Here is a 23,892-nt window from a genome sequence, read left to right on the forward strand (position 1 = left end):
CTGACTTCATATGAAATCAAATCTAGGTTTCTGTGGCTTTTAGTGCATGTCTGCAAAGTCAGGTCAAAGTCAGGTCAGTTGCAGCCATGTTCATAATTTGTTTTAGTTTTTTGTCTCTCTATTTGATTCTAGTGAAATATGAGTACGTTAATGCCAAACTCTAAGAACCGATTGGTCAAGATTTTGATCAAATAACACATTTCAAAATACCAGGAGTAAAGTCTGAATTTTTTATTTTTTTAAAATCAATCTGCTTTAACTAAAGTGCATGTATAGTACATTTTCGATTATACTGATTTTCATTACAAATGCCGCCATATTCAGCATTTCGATTTCTCCAAAATCACAAGTATAATAGTGACTCATCTTATCCTGTACTGTCTCTGATGCCTCTTAGGCCATCAATATGCATGTGCTTGCACTTCTAAAAGTTGGCTTTTAGCAGGTAAACGCTTTAAAAATGTCAAGTCTGTTTCATCCTAGAAACAAACCAAATATATTTATGACTCACCCTGTACTTGTGGGCATGTAGAATGTTTTTGTCCAATCAACTGCTCTCTAGAATGAATGTGTCCCTCCCCCTAATATAATTTACCACCAACTAGCAGTAGCATGTAGCAAATTGTAAGTTGTGTCACAAATGATGTGCTATACACATACAAAATACACTATGCACTCAGCCATGTAGTGTATGAATTTTCAGTGTATGAAGTGTAGTGCTGTCCTAAATGGAACTCTAAAGGTTTTTTTACTCGCTGTTTTTTCTGCTAACAGAAGTGAAGTTTCAGACACACAGGATGTGTTTCTGATAGCTTTAGCATGTTAGCCAAACTCAGTTAATCTCAAATAATGTAGATATTCACAGGGGATGGTAAAGCATTCAACTCACATTTATAAGGTGATGTCTTTACAGAAGTTTCACTAGTTGCCATATTCACCATTAATTGCAACTGTTTGGTCAGGCCAGCATTGCGTAACAGAGTAACTCTGCCCCCTCCATTATGTAGGGAAAGCTGCAGGAAGTGTCCAACATTCCACACTCTGTTTTTTTTTTTCGGTTGAAGTACATCATCCGGGTTCTCGTAGTACACTTCTTTTTGTTGTATTTTCAGTGTAAACACACAACTCAAACTACTTACACAACAAAATGGTGCATAATAGGTCAGAAGTTCATGGCTATGACATTTCTTAACATATATTTTCAATGAAAGGTCGTAGTATCATGACATAACAGGGTGGACAATAAATGAAGTGACACACAAAAAAACTCCACTATCAGTGATAAAATTACACATTTACCACAAATAAATACATGTTAGGGAGAAAATGTAATATTCAACTCTTAACTCTATTGTGGATTAAAAAAATATATTTCAGTTATATATGACAGTTAATAGAGGTGTTTCTTGAATGTAATTAAAAAAAATCACTTACAGCACCTTTAACTTGCACAAATAACAATGCTAAAGGCACGTTCATGACACAAGCGCAGTAATTGTAAGCAGCCCCCGCTCCTGAGAGCGGGGGCTGATTACCAGCCGTTCAAGCAAAAAGTAATTTTGTTTATCTAAAACAGAACCACCACAGTGACTAACTATTTAAGGTTAGATGCATAGGGAGTTTTGATTCTGATAGTATAAGTTGATAAGCTTTGAAGACAGGTGTCAGACATCTGATGCGGCCAAATAATTTTTAACATTCACACGCAGTAATTTTCACTCACATTCGCTTGCATGCTAGAGACCTTTTTCCATTGTTGCATGTTTTTTCAGCAAATGAGCTCACCCTTGCTAACAGTGTCAAATGTGACATAAAAAAACCTTGAGCTGACCGTGCAATTGCACAAATACTTACCCGCAATGCTCGAAGTGGCCAGAAATGCCATACCTGCAATGATGCGCAATTCCAGGCACAGAAACAAATGTTATTCTTGTGTACCGCGATGCAATGAGGGGGTAGTTTTCAAGTTATGCAGTTATATCATATCTAGCATATCCATCTCAATCACTAAACCATTTATTCAAAATGTATATGATTATTATAACACATAGAAAACATGTACAAATATAACATGTTTAATATAAGGGAGTTGTTTTACAAAGATAGTTGTGTTAAATATACATATTTTCAAAATACACTTTGTGAATATTATTAGAGAGGGTGGTACGCAAAAGGAGATTGAATGTTTGGAGGGATACGCCATTGTAAAAAGTTTGGGATAAAGGCTTAGATGTTTCTTGTCTCTAAATCCATCATGTGAAAATTTTGTTTCTCTTTGCTCAGGAAAATGCATGCAGGCTTTACAAAAAAATTGCATCACCGGTAGTGTTGTACTCCAACCAGCTGAATTTCTCATACCACCACTAACGAAAAACAGCACTGTTTTCCTGATATTAAAGTAAATGGAAATCTTTGCAAATCAGGCTGCATGGGTGGCTCATCCAGTGAAGACAAGTCCTGTTGCGGCTTTCCCTTGTCATTTGAAATTGATGCCGGTGGGTCAATAGCAGGCGGCCCGGGATCATTAGTAGATGTCCCGGGTTCAATAGCAGAATGCCCAGATTCAATAGCAGAAGGCCGGGGTTTATTAACTTACTTTTACATCAATGAAAGTTGGTGTACAGATGTAGCAATGTTAAAGATGTGCTGTCCTAATTTGGAAGCACGCTTTATTAATTGTAAGCCTTTCTACTCGCCGCGGGAGTATTCCTCGTTTATTCTGATGAGTGTTTATATTGCGCCAAACGCTTGTGTGAATGCTATGCAGCAACAGCCGGCTGATTATATTATCCAATATCACACGTAAACTGTCCAAATACAAACAGCACATTGACATCATATATCAGTTTCTGTGAGGATATGTGTATTCCTACTAGGACTTATTTAACATACAACAATGACAAACCATGGTTTACAGCATAACTTAGGCAGCTTCATCAGGCCAAAGAGGATGCTTACAGAGGTGGGGATAAAGTCTTGTACAATCAGGCCAGGAACACACTGAATAAAGAAATCAAAGTGGCAAAAAGAAGATACTCTGAGAAGCTGAAAAACAAGTTTTCTGCTTATGATCCTGCATCAGTTTGGAGTGGCATGAAACAACTTGTGAATTACAAGACTCCTGCCCCCAATGTGGTGGACCAACAACTGGCTGATGACCTGAATGTGCACTACTGTAGATTTGAAAGGCCAAATCTCACAGCCCACACACGCTCTGACCTTCACTTCACACAAACACCAACACCTCCTGCAACCACCCTCCTCCCCCCTCTTGCTACTAAACCTGCACTTAAGATCTATGAAGAAGACGTGTGCCATGTCTTCCGAAAACAAAAGATAAGAAAAGCACAGGGCCCAGATTACATTTCATTTGCGTGTCTTAGATCCTGTGCTAACCAGCAGGCCCCATCTTCACACTGATTTTCAATAGGTCACTGGAGCAGTGTGAAGTCCAATGCTGCTTCAAATGTTCAATCATCATTCCTGTCACAAGGAAACTAAAAATCACAGGACTTAATGTCTACAGACCTGTCTGTGGTCATGAAATCATTTGAGAGACTGGTACTAGCCCAACTTAAGGACATCATTGGACCCTTTCTAGATCCCCTTTACGTTTCTTATCGAGCAAACAGGTCTGTGGATGATGCAGTCAACATGGGATTGCATCATATCCTGCAACATCTGGACAGACCATGGACATATGCAAGGATCCTTTTTGTGGACTTCAGTTCGGCTTTCAACACCATCATCCCAACTATACTCCAGACTAAACTACACCAGCTCTCTGTTCCCATGTCTATCTGTCAGTGTATTACCAGCTGTCTGATGGACATGCAGCAGCTTGTGAGACAGGGGAAATTCCCTTCCAGCACTTATACAATCAGCGCTGGTGCCCCCCAGAGATGTGCGCTCTCCCCACTACTCTTCTCCCTCTACACCAATGACTGCATCACCAAGGACACCTCTGTCAATATCCTAAACAACACCACTGTCATCGGCCACCGAGATGACGATGAGTCTGCATCCAGAATGGAGGTTAAACAGCTGGCTATCTGGTGCAGTCAAAACAACCTGGAGCTGAACACACTAAAAATGGTGGAGATTATTGTGGACTTTAGGAAGAACACCCCAACATTAACCCCCTTCACTATTCTAAACAGCACAGTGGCAGCAGAGTCATTCGGGTTCTTAGGCACTACCATCTCACAGGACCTGAAGTGGGAGACCCACATTGACTCCATTGTGAAAAAGGCCCAGCAGAGGTTGTACTTCCTTCGCCAGTTGAGGAAGTTCAACCTGCCACAGGCACTGCTGATACAGTTGTAAACAGCAGTCATTGAGTCTGTCCTCTGCACTTCAATAACTGTCTGGTTTGGTTCAGCTACGAAATCAGATATCAGAAGTCTACAAAGGAGAGTTCGGACTGCTGAGAGGATTATTGGTTACCCCCTGCCCTCCCTTTAAGACCTATACACTTCCAGAGTGAGGAAAAAGGCTGGAAAAATCACCCTGGAGCCCACATACCCTGCCCACTACCTTTTGGCTGATGCTTCAGCGCTCTGAGCACAAGAACCTTCAGGCACAGGAACAGTTTTATCTTTCTTGCTATCCAACTCATGAACAGTGGGCGAGACTAACAGAAATCAACGAATCACGTTTAACTTTTATTTTTGAGTAGCATATCCAAGCACCTAGAGTATTGTAAGAGGAAGCATAGGAAACTGTCCCAGAAGTTGACATTGTACAAAATTTACTTTTAACCATTATTTTTATTAAATATATATATATTTTTTGTATTATTTCCTGCAAGTGTAAATCTATAACTCCTAAGTGGGTGAGCTAGACTTCCAAGTGGGCAGGCCCATGCAGGGCTCACCCATAGCCTTGTGTCTGAATATAACTTGTAGTATAAATGGAGATATTCAGAAAGCCTATATGCATTCTTACCATAACTAATGTGGATAGACTTTTTATTTTGTCCACAAAAAGTCCCTCCAAAAGTCCTCTCACCACTTTGGTTAGTTTACTTTGTTTTCAGGGAATTAAGATAGTTGTTAACAGGGTAACATTTTACAGTTATGCTCTATTAGTTAACATTAGTCAATGCTGATAAATTAAGTATCGTAAGCTAACAATGAAATTTTACAGCATTTATTCATTTTATTAATGTTAATTTATAGAAAATACCATTGTTTATTGTTCATCTTAGTTTATAATGCAAACATATACAACTCTTAATTTTACAAATTGTATATGTTGAAAATAACCAATACGTGTTGTAAGAGTATTGTTCATTTATGTTAACAAAATTAGGTAGCTAATATTATAGCTTTATTGTAAAATGTTACCATTAATAGTAATGTTTATCATGCTGACGTTAAGAAATACACTTTAATACTGCCCATGCCATTATATGAGCTAACCCTCGTGGTATTTTGTCCATAATCTTAATTCTTGTTCTAAAACTTTTTCAGGAAGCTGACATGAGCATAATTGCATACAATTTGGATAAATTCTTCAATTCAAATGTTTGATAGAATCAATGTTGGGTAAATAACTTATACTACAAATAATTAATTACTTCTTAAAATTGTAATCAGATTATGTTACTAATAACTTAATTGAAAAAGTAATGAAATTACTAATTACTTTACATTTAAGTTACTTTCTAAAATACTTTTCGCTCAACAAATTCAAAATAATGTCTATATTTATTTCTTGTTCATTGTTACACACTCATGACCTGAAATGTTTCCTTCACAATGACTCGTTACAAGGCCATAATTCATGTATTCTACATATATAATATATTCAAAAGTCAGTAACTGTAATCGGTTTGGAAGAATTTAAAATGTAATGCATTGCTCTACTTTTTTTTTACTAAAATGTTATTAGAATATAATTACTTTGTAATTGGTTTACACCCAACACTGGATAGAATGGTGTCTTATTTTCCTTGACACCCCTGCCTCTCAGTTTTTCAATCTTTGCATCAGTTCTCATCACACTGTGATTTTCATGTATAATTCCTTCTGATGGATGGATGAATGTGATCATGTGGATAGGAGGATTTTTGCATTGTGAATCACGAGTGTTCTTTCTGTGTTATCTTATGATTAATTAAAAATGTTTTTTTTTCAGTGTGTTTATCAGAGGATTATTAAGTTTGGGAAAGAAAATACACTTTTTCCTGTGACTGTGTTTTGGCTATTATTCAGGTTCATATCTGACCAAGGATCAGTATTTTTGTGTTATTTAAACACTTATCAACAATTGCTCCTCCTTCCTTTTCTCTGATCAAAGTCACACATGGATAAGCCAGCATACTCACCACAGACTGCTGTATTGTGTTCAGATTTGTTGTAATTCACCCCTGGCTGTGTCAAAGGAAAGGAGGCGTGGCACTCTTTAACGGCATAATAGACTAGGCTTCTTGTGACCTTGTACCATGTGCAGCCTCTCTGGATCCGTACTGTTTGGCTTTTGTTGTTCTGTGGTTACCAATGGGCCCCTGCCCCCTTTCATTCTAGCAGGAGGTCAAAGTTCATTTTCACAGTTATTCAAGGTGGGATAGAGAGATGTGGAACCCTTGTCAGTCACAGCTGTCTTTGCGCATGCGTGGGGAAGGTATTTAGCGTGGCGCAGAATGGGAGAGTAGCATTATGCTTCTTTGTTCCCATGGAACTCACTCTTCCCTTTTGTCATCTGCTCTCTTTCAGTCCTCCCTCTATCTCTTGCCTTCAGAACGGCCTGACAGACCCTCAAGGTAAGCTCTTGCTTGTTCTTATTTCTGCTTTTCACTCTCACACTCTTTTACTTCCCATAGAGATGCTTTTGGATTATCCATTGGAGGACCTGAGCATTCTCAGTCTAATTTAAAGGCACAGTTCACCCAAAAATATCCAACCTCATGTTGTTCTAAACCCGTATGACTTTTTTTAAATTTTCATCTTAGGTAACCTATCATGTTTAATTTACTTGATGTGTTCAAGAGCTCTTCCACACATTATTTGTGTCATTGTGTTCGTCTGTACAGTACATGACAGTATTCACTTATTCACACCCTCATACTAGTTTGTGTGTATGTATGTGAAGGGCTCTTTACATCTGTTACTGCACTCAGTTCATCTGTGCCTTACTGCTTCTTTACTGCCTTTTATTTTGCTCTATTGCACATGCTCTCTGTAGAGTAGAGGATATGAGGACCGTTAGTGCTGTATTGTAAGGGATGTTCAAATGTGTAGTGGATAATTTAATTATAGTGTCAATGTCAATGTATGAACCTGTCTAATAACAGAGCCATTCTGGTTGCCATTACACACTCCTTAGTTAAAATGGCACAAATGTTTGCTTATTTAAAGTGCATAATTTTTATTATTCACTGAGGCATTAAAAGCCTTAGCCTTAATGGACTAATTGTTTGCCCAAAAATTGCTGTTTAAGATGAATAATTTTACTGTAATCTTGTCTGCATGGATATAACACTACTGTTCTAATGACCAGTGATCATGGTTTGCTTTGTTATTTTCATTTTCTGAACTTGGATTTGTAGTCCTGCTAGTGACTATAGGAAAAGGCGAAAGTCAGAGCCATCTTTCACTCAAGCCAACACAGAAAGTGAACAGAATGCCTGCCCACTGGACTCCCATAAAGCACAGACATTGAAGAAGCCCACTATACATTCCTCTCCCTCCTCGCCATCCAGAGTCAAAGGTAAAGTCAGACACGCTTGCAATAGACTTCCAATAGACTGATCAAATCTTGTGGTGTTAAAATGTGACAATTCAGCTATGCCTTAATGACATGACTATGATTTATGCCTTTTACAAGTGTTAAATAAATGCAAAAAAAAATTCTTGATGGATTCATTCTGTTGCCTGATCCTAAATAAGAGATTAATAAATGAATGTCTATCTGTGTGTTCTTTTTGATTTATGCCAGAAACTGAATATGCTCTTTTATTAATTTGCTGGCCAAGCGTTCGGTTAAACCATAGTCTGTTTAATGAATGAGTTTGTGGGGGACGGAATTCATTTTTGAACAAATATTGTATATGACTCTATAACGAGAATAACGAATAGTCTCACAGAGTGATTTGTTCATTTTGTTGTGGCCGTGAATATGCAAACTGTGTAGTTCGTGTTTTGTTCATTTGACATGTGAAAACCGCATATGCTTAGTACAGGAATCTGAAATTATTACTTCACCTTCTGAGTCTCCGGATATGGGACTTTCATTTATTTGACACTCGACAGCTGAATAGGCTCAATATTGGAAACAGAAATTAGTTAATGCTCCCAACTTTCCTTAAATACAAGTGATTAGTTACTGTAGGTTTTATTTTTTTCCTTAAAGCTACAAAACGAAATTCTGGTCTCAAATTTTAACTTCTTTATTTCTTGCAATTTATAACTTTGTGAAGATATCTGCCATAATGGTTCTTTTCCATAATGTTGAATATGGTAATAAAGAGTTATTACTTTTTAATTAATTATTCAAACTTTGTCAGATTGATGGGAAAATCACATTCATAAAGCAATTTGCCTTGAATTCAAGCCCAGTCGTAAACTGTTTATAATAGATTTACTAACCTTTATCTTCTCTTTTGGTATATATACTCACTTTGGTATATACAGTATTCTCACTATTGTATAGACTACAAAAGCTATGAGGAAACCCCATATTATTGACTACATTACATTTATTTTGGATAAATTGAATTTAGATCTTCCTTCATGATTCATCCCCATTTTGTTTGATTTATTACATTCTTATGTCTTTTGTATGAACTGTAGACCAAAATCAAGTATGCCTTTTTTCCATTTTTTTATTTATTGATAGTGATCTAAGACCATTTTACTTCAATTTTATAGTTAGCAGAAAATATTTCTTAAACACTTCATGCATTAAATACATGAAAATAATTCATCATGACAATTCGTATGATTTAAAAATGTCATTTATTGTCATACTGACATGTTTTGATCATGATACAACAGTTGGCATTTTTAAGCTTTAAATGAGAAAAATTTATGAAAGATAAGTCATGCAAAAGTCATGGAGATTTAATTACTGAATAAACATTTTTATGTTTTCTAGCTATGTGCTGCCCTATATTTCATCAACTAGATATAGCTGTTGTGAAGGGATTGTGTAAAGCAAGCCTTATTCACTTTTTCACGTGCTATTAGTGAGTGAATCTTTCAGTGAATCTTATTTTCTTATTAGTCAAACCGGTTGACGAATCAGTCTTGGTGATTCATTAGCAAATCAGTCTGAATCAAAATCATTTTTAAAAATCCTAATCTGGAAAGATTATGGATAAATCATGGAAATTAATTGGTCAAAAGATGTGGGTTCCCTGGAAATTATTTTAGACTGCATGCTTTCTTTCTTTTTGTATAACTGCACTGGCCCCCTCTCACTAACTGTCACTTTAACTGTTATATGTTTTATCTTTCTGTCTCTCTGTCTCTCGCTTTCTCTTTCTTTGCCAGCTGAGCCCACTAACTCGCTATCTTGTTTCCTCTCTGTCATGCTGCATTGGATGTTATTTTAATTTACAACTGGAGACGCTAGTGAGTCCCTCTCCTCTTGTGTGAGCTCTCCAGGTATGGAGCACTCATCCTCTCATCTCTCCTCTTACACCCTCTCGCTCTCTACACCAACCTGGCGAAGCTCCAAACGCTCCATCTGCTTTAAGAATGGTTGGCAGACACGTCAACCAGAAGCTGGAGAGTCTTGGAGCAGCGCTGATGACGAATCTGTCATGGCCCATTCATCACCACGGCTCAAATCACAGAGCTGTGATGATCTTTTGTCTGATGGACATGGTGCTAGTAATGACAGGAGAGCAACCAATTCTGTGACTACCACTCGCTCTGAAAGTGCGGGTTCTTTGCTCGATGAAGGTGCTACAGAGCAGCCTCAAGTAAAAAGTCTTACCTCATCCTCCAGGGGGCATCGACATCATAGACACAAGATGGCACATGATGCACCAGGTTTTCTACAGCTTTACAAGAAGATGCACCACATTGACAGAGAACAGCTGTTGCCCTCAGATGTGATTCGCTCAGTACGTGCGCGAATCCTTGAACTCGAACGGCAACATCAGCAGCAGAGGCACAGACACCATGGTTGGGCACCTTTCGGTCACGAGGTACCACAACAAATGGTTCCCGACCGCATATCTGCATATGAGCAGCTCATCCAGAAATCAAAGTCCATGCCAGACCTTGGAGATGAAAATGCCCCTCAGGCACCACTACTCCAGGGTCATCAAGAGCCAGCAGCTGTCCCAAGCGCCGCTTTTCTGTTGAATCACTTTTGGAAGAGGAAGATCCTCCAGAAAGGGCAAGGAGTCCTCCTGAGGGACAGCCAAGACTGGGAAAAGACAGCAATAGCCTGGTGCCAATCCTTGTGAAGAACCAACGGCAGCATCAAGATTACTCAGACAGTGAGCAGGATGCCTGTGCCTCAGAAATGAGTGACATCCACTTAGAGGGATCGTCATTATACAGTGAGAGCGACCTGGATCATTGCTCTCTCACCTCATCAGAAAGCTTCTACGGTTCTGGGCAACATCACCATTATCACCATGGACACCGTTACCACCGTCACCACCACCTGCACCAGAGTGTAGGTCAGAGTCAAGGTTACCAACACCGCCACCTCATCAGCTCCTGTAAGGGTCGCTGTCCGGCCTCTTATACGCGATTCACCACCATGGTAAAACATGAGCGCCAACAGGAAAGGGCTCTGCAAGACTCCTGCCCTGTCATTACACATCCACTAGCCCAACAGTCACCCAATGAATCAAGCCTTTCCAAACTGGCCTTCCTGGTCAGCCCTGTGCCCTTCCGCCGGAAACGAGGCTCCCCGCCCTCCCAACGACGACACTGCAGAGGCGGACGGCCCAAATCCAAAACCGCAATTTATGAGGCTTTAGATGCTGCTTTGCGGGACATTTATGATCACATAAGGGCGGAAAAGGGGCAATTACCTGCAAGGTTGTCAGATGATAGCATATTGCGGCGGATACTGGAGGAGTTGCTACCAGACGTGCCCAAGCGCAGCTCCTCATTGAGGGCTCAGACAGGGTCTGGCTTCCCCTCCTCCTCTCACCACCTCCACCAGCCTTACCATGGAGCCCACCATTGTGCCTCCTACCAGCAGCAATGCCATCATGCAGACGCCGCCAACAACAACCAGCACACTAATGCTAATGAACACTTCGATTCAGGTGCAGCTATGTAGCTCTATAAAGACTTGTTTTTATCCCTCATTATCATTTTTGTAGAATACTTGACATTACCTCAGATGTTCCCAACCGGACACATGCAAATGCTTTCACTACTTTTCCACCAGGTTGTCGCCCATCTTAGCAAGGAAGGCACAGGTGCACTAGATAAGTGTATTAGCTATATATCTCAGTGTTATTAGTATACACGGAGGAGTTTAAAAGTTTGAGTCCCCTAATGAAAAGACCAGCATTACTGGTCACCAACTTATGTTGTGTTTTGGGTGCTGACCAGCAGTAGGTGCTCACCCTGCGGTCTGTGTGGGCACTAATGCCCCAGGATGATGGGGACACTATACTGTAAAAAGCACCGTCTTTTGGATGAGATGTTAAACTGAGGTCCTGACTATATATGGGGTGTAACCACAGTGTCCTGCTAAAACTGCCCACTGGTCTCTATCCATCATGGCTTCTTAATAAACCCCCAGTGTATATGTGTATATATATATATATATATATTTGAATTGGATACATCACTGTACTCTCCACTTCACCAACAGCTGGTTTGTTGTGGGCCACTGTGGCTTCCGTCGCATCATCCAGGTGAATGCTGCACACTGGTGGTGGTAGAGAAGATTCCCCCTATACTATGTAAAGCGCTTTGAGTGTTTAGAAAAGCGCTGTGTAAATAAAAAAACTATTATGACAATTTGGCAAAAGTTAATTTTTTTAATTAACATGAACTTCTTAGTATTAAGATTATCCCCTTTTGCTTCAGTGACAGCGTGCATTTGGAAATAGTGTAAAATATCTCTTATTAATTTTACACCAAAATATTTCTTTCTTTTACATTTTTCAAAAAGAAATGAAATCTGTTTATTTTCAAGTTTCAAATACAGTTTAAATCACTCCATTTAATAGACTCAGACTTTTAAACAACATGGTTTATAATAATTATACCATAAACATAGTTAGATCTACAAATTTAGATAAAAGTCAAGCCATATCAGGGATATCCATATATATTTGATAGCATGGTGCCTATACTGTATAATAAAAGAAAAATATATTTTACATATATTTTGCTATGTCAGTTGTAACAGGGTGTTTCATACTATACAATATGTGAATTGTGAAAAAGTGGAAAAGCAGTATTGGCATTTCATTGTGCAATTAAAGTCTGTCTGGTATATGCATGCTGTGTTACTGAGCTTAAGTTTCCCTTTGTATTGTGCCCTTCCTTGTCATTATGTTTGTTCATTTGCTGTATGCAATACCCTATCTTGTTATTTGTATATATATATTTTATATTCATTTTCTATATAAAAATGTTTAATAATAATAATAAAAAACGATTCTGTAATAACTGTAACAACTTTATTTTGAGTGTGCATGCCATTTCTTTTCATGCCAGATTGTATCAGTGTACCCAGATCATCCCTTCCTCTTTGTTTGACCACAAATATGAAATAAATAATTAAAAAGTTTTTAAATGTCTCATGTTCCATTTTGGAACCACTGCATGCAACCACTGGAACCACTGAATGTGGTGTCACCATGGACAGTATCACAACATGTTTTCTCTCAGTGGACATTTTCTCTGTGTATTTCCACAGATCAGGGCTCTGATACAGGTCGTCTCACACCACAGAGCAGAAGACCCACACCAGAAAGAGAGGTTGAAAGACTGTTTTTCCTCATGTTTATTTTTAATTAAAGAGTGAACTATATTTCATTTAGATAAAGACATGTTTTAAAAACTGCAGGGCAAAATTAATTGATTAAAAGTACCTACGTATCTAAGGCTTTACGCCACATTTCTTTTTAATCCCCGTTTCACCCAATTTGGAATGCCCAATTCCCACTACTTTAGTAGGTCTTCGTGGTGCCACATGGTTCGTTGTGCACACCGCGGAGACTCCCAGCATGTGGAGGCTCATGCTACTCTCAGTGATCCACGCATAACTTACCACATGCCCCATTGAGAGGGAGAACCACTAGTCATTACCATGAGGAGGATACCCCATGTGACTCTAACATCCTTATAGCATCCAGGCCAATTTGGTTGCTTAGGAGACCTGGCTGGAGTCACTCAGCAAACCCTGGATTCGAACTCATGACCAGGGGTGGTAGTCGGCATCAATACTCGCTGAGCTAACCAGGCCCCACAGATCTTAATATTGTAAATCCTGAAGCCTTATTGTGCTGTAACATAAAGCACATAATATTTTAACCTTGTGGTAAATAACAGATTAATAACATCTTGTTGTTGGGAAAGGTTTTACAATGATGGCTTATTGTGAATATGCTGGATAGCTCATGGTATTTCTGCTTGCCTTGTAGGTCTCCTCTAAGCAGATGACCTATCTTATATTGTCTTCTCTCCTCCATCAGAAACAGTCTGCCAGGGCAATTTATGATTTTAAAGCTCAATCTGCCAAGTGAGTATATATACCAAAAAATCTGAGAAACTCTGTCTGGTGCACGCTAATGACATCACAACACATTCTAATCACAAACTCAATTTGATGTTCATATATAGGGATATACACACATTGTACAACAATTTTAACTTGGCCCAGCATCCAAAGCCCTTTCTTTCCTTTTTGCATTGTTTTATGTTGCATTTTGCTGTTTGGCTTTTGCATAATATGAAGCCATTGTCTCTGCATTGGTAATGAATGAAATTATCAGCTTGCATGGAAATGTTTGTTATTAAAACCATTAGTGTTGTCGTGAATTTCAGGGATCTTTTAAATATGCATATTATCATCAATTATCATTATCATTAATGAAGTCGGTGAACATTCCTCTGATCGGATGTAATAGTAAGTAGTGATGTAAGCCAAGGTAAACTTATGGTTTAAGTATGTTTCTTTTTACTGTACTGTACTGTGTTATGCTGTGCTGTTTTGCATTTATGTGGTCACAGTAATGCTTGAAGACATGGACATATGTGTGTTTGCAGGGAACTTTTTTTTAAGAAAGGTGATGCAGTGAACATCATCAGACAGATCGACAGCAATTGGTATGAGGGGGAACACGGAGGACGGATTGGAATTTTCCCCATCTCATATGTGGAGGTCTGTGTCCATATGTTGTTGTGACATTCATTTCAGCTCATAGCCCAAAATGCTTATACTCACTCATATAATGATTTCCTCCCTTCCTCAGAAGGTGGCATCTCCAGAGCGGAGGCAGCCAGTCAGGCCTCCTCCCCCAGCCCAGGATCGAGAGATGGGAGAGGCCATAGCTCGATACAACTTCAATGCTGACACTAATCTGGAGCTTTCTCTAAGAAAGGCAAGTGTAATGCAGTGTAACAAATCTACTATTTAAAAAATCATGACCTCTCACACAAACATTCACGTGTTAACTGACAGCAAAACATTTTTTAGTTGAAATCAATACTTCTGAGAAACTTACATGTCCTTCAGTGTGACATGCAATATTCATTACATTAAAATTATCTACTATTTTAAACTTTATTTAATTTTTTATAAGTCTCATTCATCCAGTTTTTTATAACTTCATTAATTAAGAGGCAACATGGAATATTTGTAATTTCAAAAAGTCATTTATCACACCACAGGGCCTTTTAATATTAATTAGTAAAGGCAAAAAGTTGATAAAACATTTTGAAAATAAAATGGTGCAGCTAAAGCACCTAAAACAAACACATTCCCTTATACATATAAATTGTATCCAACAATCTTTATTTTGATTTAAAAAAAAGTTTACTAACATTATGCATCATTACTCAATTGCATTATACAGTAACTACAGACAGTTTTTCTTCAACTATGCCCATATATAGAGAAAACAGAGAATGAAAGTTTGATATTCCACATTTAACTGGACTATCAATAAGCTATGAAGCCCTTTTTCTAAGTTTCAGTTCTGGTATACAGTAGTTTGGACTTTCAAGGGCAGCATATTAACTTATGAGATTATTAAACATGTTTATTACTCTTAAAATGAAACGGGCTCTGTGGGGCCATGACATCTGTTGCAGGTTTCCCTGTTCTTCTATTATATTATATTCGCAAAAGGAAACTTTGTGAGTATAAAATGTATATTTCTTATTGATACACTCAAGTAGCAGATATAAATAACCATGTTAAGATAAATGTTTTTGTGAAAAATCTTAAGTGCCTAAGACTTTTGTATTTCATAGTAAAAAAAAAAAAAAAAAAAAAAAAAAAAAAATAAATATATATATATATATATATATATATATATATATATATATATATATATATATATATATAAATGTACATTTTATAAATGAAGAGGAAAAACAGTGCATTAAACTGAATGCATTGTATATATATATATATATATATATATATATATATATATATATATATATATATATATTAATAATACTGTATTTAGTGGAAAAATTCAAGAAATTAAATCATGGATTATGGTAGGTTAGACATATTGCCAACAAAAAATATGATTGATCATTGTTTTACCTATTGACAGTGTCGGGCTACATCCATTCATTGAAAACTATAGTAAAACATACTGTGGAGCGGAGGGGGGCGGGGCCAGGTCGGAATATTGTGCGCCCGGTCCCCAAACGGCCTGATGAGGCGCGCGAGGGATAAAGGCGGCCGGTGATGATGGTTTGAGAGAGAGAGAGAATTACGGGCATGTCCGTCGTGTGTGTGTTTGTTTATGCTTTTGGTTTGAGTTTTCATTAAAATTATGATTTATGTTGACAAGCCGGTTTTCGCCTCCTCCTTGCCCATCCTTTAACTGTGTTACATTGGTGCCGAAACCCGGGAAGGAGGAGGGATGCCCGTTGCAGAGTCCTCGACACTGCCGTCCACCCAGGGGAGCGCCGCTGCCATCTGCCGCGTGACGGAGTAGCCCGACCGCCCGGATGCGGGGAATGGCCGCCGTCCGCGGGGCAAGTGGGGACTGGATACCCCGACTGCCTGGAGCGATGGAGCCGCTGCCGGAGGAGTGCCCTGCCGTCCCCAGAGATGCGGAGGGGTCGAGGGAGACCGCCGTCCGCGAGGGGAGGAGGGAAGAAACTCTCTGACCGCCTGGAGCGGTAGAGCCGCTGCCAGGGGCGGAGTAGTGTCCCCATTTGCTGCCAGAAAAGCGGAGGGGCGTTCTGCCCGCTGGGGGTCGAAGGTTTGACTCCGATTCACCCGGGTTGGAGCGGCTGTCGTCCGCCTGAGTGGAGTGTGGAGGAGTGTTCGAGGACCACACGACGGTACATCAGAGAACCGGTGAATGAGCTTTTTCTCTCTCTCCTCTCTCTCTCTCTTTCGCACCTTGTTGGCCTTTTCCTTGGCCTATTTTTGTTGTTGTTGTCTTCCCCTCCTGTCACCTCCCGGGGCGAGGAAGGCGGGGATGACCACGCGGGACGCAAGATACACCCCGCCCCAGGGATAGGGGGGTGTACGTCATGCCGGTGGCACCCCGGCCTGAGATAACGCCGGAAGGAGTGTGGAGCGGAGGGGGGCGGGGCCGGGTCGGAATATCGCGCGCCTGGTCCCCAATTGGCCCGATGAGGCGCGCGAGGGATAAAGGCGGGCGGTGATGATGGTTCGAGAGAGAGAGAATTACGGGCATGTCCATCGTGTGTGTGTTTGTTTATGCTTTTGGTTTGAGTTTTTATTAAAATTATGATTTATGTTGACAAGCCGGTTCTCGCCTCACTCCTTGCCCATCCTTTAACTGTGTTACACATACGTATGGTAATCTCTTATCTGTCACATGCCATTCCAATGCGGCCCAGTTTAACCCTCTAGTCTTCATTCGTACAGAACACTGAAGAAAGATTTTTGAGTGTGTTTTGTGAGGAGATAAAATAGTTTTTATCAGCAACTTACTCTCATCTCCATAGAAACAGAATAAGCAGTTCGTTGCTTCTCTTCTCTGCACGTCATCATTAGTGATGTACGGTAACCCGTCAAGGTCAACATGTTTGGAATTACGCAAAATGGAAAATCAAGTTAGCCAGTAGCGCTTTGTGTTCACAATGCAAGTTATTAACCGAACCGCAGGCTGCGAGTGAATTGTACTCAGACCACCTCCCAAGATGGTCTCGGTTCGGTTAATTTTAAAGGGGTCAGATCATTTGGATTGTTCACATATGGGCCAAAAATCACGTAAACCGTGCTCAGACCCCTCAAACGGACCAAATGTAAAACACCCATACACTCATTCAAAACATATGATACTGAATGTAGCACTTACAGGAGTTGCTATTCCTGAAAATGCTAATTAAAACCCAACACAAATTTGTATGACTTTCTTTTTTCTGTGGAGCACAAACTATGATTTGTAGAAGAATCTTAGCTCTGTAGTTACACACAATGCAAGTGAATGGTGAACAAAACTTTGAACCTCAAAAAAGCATATAAAGGCAGCAGAAAAATAATCCATAAATCTCCAGTTGTTTAATTCCACTTCTGATCGATCCAACCTGTTTTGGGTGAGAACATACCAAAATATAACTCCTTATTCATTTTAAACCTTGATATCTGCAGTCTCCTTGGTGAATATGATTTCAAGCTTGATTACACTTCTTAGCGGCATATAGTGGCACATGCATCAAGCAATAGGAAGTGTAATCAAGCTTAAAATTATGATCGTGCCTGCTATGGCAAGATGTACAGTGAAAAATAAGTAATATTTTGGTCTTTCCTCACCCAAAATCTGTTAGATCACTTCAGAAGATATGGATTAAACCACTGGAGTCTATGGATTACTTTTATGCTGCCTTTGTGTTATTTGGAGCTTCAACATTTTGTCAGTTCACTTGCATTGTATTGACTTACAGAGCTAAGACTCTTATAAAAATCCTTGTTTATGTTCTGCAAAAGGAAGAAAATCTTACACATCTGGGATGGCACAAGGTTGAGTAAATGATGAGGGACTGTTCATTTTTGGGTGAACGATTACTTTAAGTGTTGCATTCATTAGCATATGTTTTGAATGAGTGCAAATCTATATGCTGCCTTTGAAAGTCCAAGCACAGTAACTACTGAATGCCAACACTCAACCTGAGAAAAATGGCTTCAAAGTTTGTTGATAGTCCAGTTAAATGTAGAATTTCAAAGTTTCACTCTCTGTTTTCTCTAAATATGGGCAGAGTTGTAGCAAAACTGTCTGTAGTTACTGTGTTTTGGATTTGGAATGGGATCTGGGATGGCATGAGGATGATTAAATGTTGAGATTATTAAAATTTTTGGGTGAACTATCCCTTTAACTCTTGTGTGTGTTATGCATATGTTTGCTTTAGGGGGAGCGAGTAATCTTGTTAAGGAAGGTGGATCAGAATTGGTACGAAGGAAAGATTCCTGGCTCAAACAAGCAGGGCATTTTCCCTGTATCCTATGTCAATTTGATCAAGGGCTCTCCATCCAAGTGCCCCAGTCACCAAGGAGACACGCACACATACAGTGCACAGAAGGTAAGCCTGTAGCACCAGATATGTCATGCACATACACATGCATACACACAAAGATACACACTGGTATATTTAAACATCACTGAGAAATTGACACAATGAACTGTGGTGCAGGATGTCAAATGTGATCTTAATTTGCGTGTTCTATTTAGAAGGCAAAAAAGATTAGTTTACTCTCTGTGTGCTTTGCAGACTTCTTTTTTAAGACAATGAGTTCATAAACCAATCTTCCTGCTTTCTTGTCCCTTGCTCAAGCACGATACAGACTCCTCCTACCATTTTATTTGGCATGATTCTGCCACTAGGACCCACCTCCAAGCAGTCACATGCGAATGGCTGTCACTCACACTGGGTCTCTCCACATCTTACCCATCTTCCTGTGAAAGTCCAGTCCCACCCACCCCTCCTCACTTGCCCAGCGGCCTATACTGCACAAGCCCCCCACCCCCTGTTCCACCTGTGCAAAGGTTTAAAGGACCAATCACTTCAGAGTCCACAGTTTCGCTATAATCTAATTGAATTACTGTACAGAGATAGACTGATAGCTGCTTATAAAACAGAAGCTTTCAGTTTTCCTGAGAAATTGATCTCAGACCAGAATCTGGACCTGTTTAGAAAAGAAAGAGAGGGATGTGACAGTAAAAGGCTGTTAGAAGATCTGTGTGTAAAGGAGCAAAGCTTGAAGCAAAACAATGACACATCCAGATTTATAAGTCAGCCTGATCCATATCACCAGCTCATGTCTATATTTGTTAATGATCAACTTCACAAAGAACTTGAAGTAACATTGGTCAACCAATCAAAAAAATAAAGCTAATTAAGAATTAGTACCTGATTGGTCAATGACCAATAAGACGCTGCCCATTAGTCCAACCCACAGATCAGAAAATATACTGGATAAACATCATAATATCTACAAGTAAAGGGCTGATGAGCTGCTGTCAGACATTTTGAGTGACAAATCAGAGTTTCAAAGTCCAGTAGCTGTGCTAAGGTGGGAGGGATTTCCTGAGTTGTATATACAGGAAGAGGATGAAACAATCAACAGATCAGGCATGGGTGCTGTTTCAAAAAAAGTGGTAGCATATGCAGTGTGACAAAATCATGTTACTATAATTGTGTGCAGGGTGTAAAAACATTCATAAGTCTTAGTCTAGTTTTCATACTACTATTAAGCCCCCTTTTATCAATTTTTCCAAAAGATTTTAGTCCAAGAGCTAATTGTTGAATCGCAAATTTTATTTGCATGTTCATTGACAAAATAAATCCTCTTTTGCTTTGTGTTTCACCACGGTGACAAAATAGAGGTCTGCACAGGCCTTAAAATGAAGCCCGTACCCGTGCCATGTGTTCCAACCTGAACAAGTCTGTCAGATGTTAAGCCTGAACCCAACCATAATGTTTGATTTTACGCCCGAACTGGACCTGAAATCACTCGCTCTCTTTATAATTTTTTCTCCAAGAAAGCATTGTTGCAGTAGGCTGTATTTTATGTAAGCATTGTTGGCAACATTCATAACAGTATAGTAAAAGTAAACACACACAGCTCTAACAAGGCATGATGGCCCCTCAGCACACTAGAGCAAAAAGGAAAAAAGATTCCGTTAACATTTATCAAGCACTGATACTTTACTTGGTGAAGAACAATCCGGAATCATGAACAAAAATGTCAGTGCTGTCAGCTGATAATTTTGTTTAATTGCAATTAATCGCATAATTTTCATAGTTAATCATGATTAATCACATCATTCTTCATAGTTAATCGTGATTAATCGAACATTTTGAATGTGCTGAAATTTGACTAAATATATGACTTTTCCTGTCAAAATGCATTTATTTCCTTCTTAGGAAAGAAAACAAAACAATATGTAACAAAATGCTTTATTAACATTCTCCAAACAAAGCCTTCCACAGTATAAAGATAGGAATGCACTAAAATAGCATAAATTCAAGTAACATTAAACGTATCACAAAGTCTAATTGGGATTCTGACTAATTCAAAGAATTAGTCAACATAGTTTGAGTCTAGCACCACTTTAACCTCTACATGAAAAGCGCTTGCAGACAAAAACGTCTCATTCTAAGTTTTGGTGATAATTAAAATGTACCTTACTTGTTTTGTACAACAAAGTGCGTTAAGAGCTCCTTTCCCCATCACTTTATCACTTTTACTGAATCACTGCTGTGAGAGGTTGTGATGTATGCATCAGTGTTATGAATCCGGGCGGACACATCACAAAGGTTCCGCCCTTCCAACCAGAGTTTATGCTGTATTAACGGTAAATGCGTTAATCACAATTAAGAAAAGTTAATGTGTCAAGCTTTTTAATTAATCGCATGCGTTAACGCATTAATTTTAACAGCTCTAGTAAAAATATAACAGTCACATGTCCTCTTTGCAGCCTGAACTTCTTCAGAACTTTGTGACACCTGTGCTAAATACAAGCCATTCAAAGTGAAACAGAGTGCAGGTGAATGTGAGATACATAAAAAAAATGTATTTAAAAGTTAAACTTATTTTTGTGTCTAAAAAATTTGGCATTCCTGCATGCAGAGGCGTAGATTCTATAATAATCATAACAAGCAAGTACAAATCTCTTGTAACAAATCCATTTTCTTCACTTTGCAAGCACATGATAAATAAAATGGTAATAATGTATCTTTTTCTGTCATGGTGTGGTAGCTGCAGGCTTTTGCTATGGAGATCTACCCTTAGAAAATAAATTTTATAGATTTTTCACCCACCAAATCAATAATTCAAATTTGTTAGTGGGTAAACTACATTTGAAAATATTTAAAGTCATATTTATTATTTGTATGTTATAAAGAATTGCCTAGAAGCTGCATTGTGTGACAATGGAATGGATATAGCTCACCTGTGCAGTGATGTCACACATGCAGCCACTTTGGAGTTGTCAAGTATTATGTTTTTTGTATATAATTTCAATTTTTTTCTATAGATTTTTTAGTGTTAAATTTAGGTAAAAAGTTACGTATGAGACAATTCAATTAAATTGTGTTATAATAAAGATGGTATAAAATATATTACACTTATATTTAGTGTAATCATTTTTTTTTTTTAAATCATTGTTAATTGCTGTTTTTATAAATATTTAGTAGGGGTGTCATAAAATATCGACATATCAATAATTGATCTGCACGTAATTTTATAGATTAATATTTGAGGCATCGATATATTAACATCAGCTGACATTTAAATTAGAAGCCTAATTTGCGCACTTTCAATTCACTGCCAGTTGCATTTCATTCAATGTATTCTGACGTAGTAGTTCTGGGAGACCATAATCACACACATTAAGAGCTTATGGTAGTTCAAAGTTACAAATGTTTTTGTACGTTGATGAGTTTGCAGGTTAGTGTATGAAACTTGTGTAACTTCACAAACTAAACGATTAGAAATGATGACGTTTATTATGTATAATTTACCTGTGTGTAGCACTGAATAGGTCTTTCATTGAAGCTATCAACAAAAGGACTTACTTGTAATAGAACATTCATTGTGTAGGCTCTATGTCTATTGTCCTTTGATAATGATAATGATGGGTCAAATGTAATGGAAAACTTGGAGATGAGCTCCGTGGCACTACCGAATTTTTAACAGCCTCTGAAGATGCAGGACGTGTTGTTTTGAATTTTTGAACATGACATGTCGTCCGCCAGATGTGAACGGTACGCGACCCATTTTTAATTAAGCCTGCCGCTCACACTTTACCAAATTGGTGTTAAGAAATATGTAATATGTAAGACTACGAGCAGCTCTATTTAGATCTGAAAAATATATATAAACAATCATCTGGGAAATTTTCCAATTATCGATACCTGAAAACTGCAATGATCGTAAGCCTAATATTTAGTATTCTGACATCCACAAAACATATAGTGATTCATTTTCATTTTGAATATTTAAATAAATCAAAACCTGTCTTTAATTCATCTTTCCCTTGTCACAAAATTTTGCATCCCTCCTCTTTTCTCCAATTCTCCTGTCTTACCTCACACTCAGACTCTCCTCTCCCTCCCTTATTCCTTTCCACTCCTCCTCCTTCACCTCCTGTGACCCCTGCAAACTCCCCAATTCCTCTTCCTTCTCTTTCACATCCTTCGACTCATCGTATTACTTCTTCTCAACCACCCTCTTCTCCTCTCACTTCTTTACCGCCATGTGCAGTCTTTGCCTTCCAATTCTCAATTCTCAACATCTTCCATCCATCTACCCTCTGTCGATCCTCAGCTTTGCTCTCATGCCTCCACCCCATTATTCTCTCATATTGCCTCCTCCAAATCTCGCTTCTCCACCCTCCAATCTCTCCATCTCTTTGTTCCTCTCCTTATCCTTCTTCACATCCTTCTCTTTTTACCTCCTGCAAGCCTCTTCTACCAACTATTCTGGATTTCCACCCTCTTCTCCCTCTCCTCCTCCTATTCCCCCTCCATATTCATACCGCTCTCCATCTCTTCCTTCCCCTACTAGATCTCCTCCATCCTCCTCTGTAGTTTACCTCAGCCCATTCATCTGTCCCTCCATCCTTTCCCTCTTTTCCCCCTATCTCCCTGAGTTCACAGCCTCTTTCCCCTAGGATCAAGGTAAAAAAATTATGAACAAAAATGCTTTAACATTTTATATGTAAAAGGAAATATGGATGCTTTGAGATGCATGTGCGTGTCTGATTTTATGATTATTTTTTGATTTTTTTGTACATTTAAATACATTTAACAGGTCTGGTCACAAATGGATACAGGCCCCATACTATCACGAATAAACATACAGTTTTGTGTCAAAAGGTGTGCAAGGGACATATTTAAAGGAATAGCCATCCAAAAAAAAATAATTCTGCCATAATTTACTCACCCTCATGTCTTTCCAAACACATATGCCTTTGACCATATGACCATGGCAGGGGATAGTGCCTTAAGGCTCAGTCACACTTAAGCTTGCACAGCGAAATTCTGAAGGTGCAGAAGGCATTGGTGGATGTTAAGTTTACATTCAGTGTAGCTTTGTATGAAGTACTGCCCACACAGAGGTCACTGCCAAACCAAGCATCTTCCTATTGGTCAATGTGGCGAATTTGCAAAGTTCACCAAATTTGAACCCCACACGAAATTTGTGTAAAGAAGTTCTTTGCCATGGACGTCTACCTTGCAAAATTCCTTAATCTCTAAACTCTGTGATGATGATGAAGAATGACAATGA

The 23,892-nt window shown here is 38.8% G+C and overlaps 1 protein-coding gene across 1 annotated transcript in view; it reads left to right on the forward strand.

Annotated features, from left to right (window-relative positions):
• Positions 1–23,892, forward strand: part of sorbs2a (sorbin and SH3 domain containing 2a) — a 105,736-nt gene that overhangs the window by 73,692 nt on the left and 8,152 nt on the right. Inside the window, 9 exon segments of the mRNA XM_052126677.1 lie at positions 6,720–6,766; positions 7,553–7,713; positions 9,573–10,289; positions 10,292–11,242; positions 12,856–12,917; positions 13,634–13,680; positions 14,208–14,322; positions 14,414–14,542; positions 18,510–18,680. Coding sequence (XP_051982637.1) covers positions 6,720–6,766; positions 7,553–7,713; positions 9,573–10,289; positions 10,292–11,242; positions 12,856–12,917; positions 13,634–13,680; positions 14,208–14,322; positions 14,414–14,542; positions 18,510–18,680 — 2,400 coding nt within the window.

The sequence above is a fragment of the Xyrauchen texanus genome, chromosome 5, assembly GCF_025860055.1.
Source record: "Xyrauchen texanus isolate HMW12.3.18 chromosome 5, RBS_HiC_50CHRs, whole genome shotgun sequence".
Lineage (NCBI taxonomy): Eukaryota > Metazoa > Chordata > Actinopteri > Cypriniformes > Catostomidae > Xyrauchen > Xyrauchen texanus.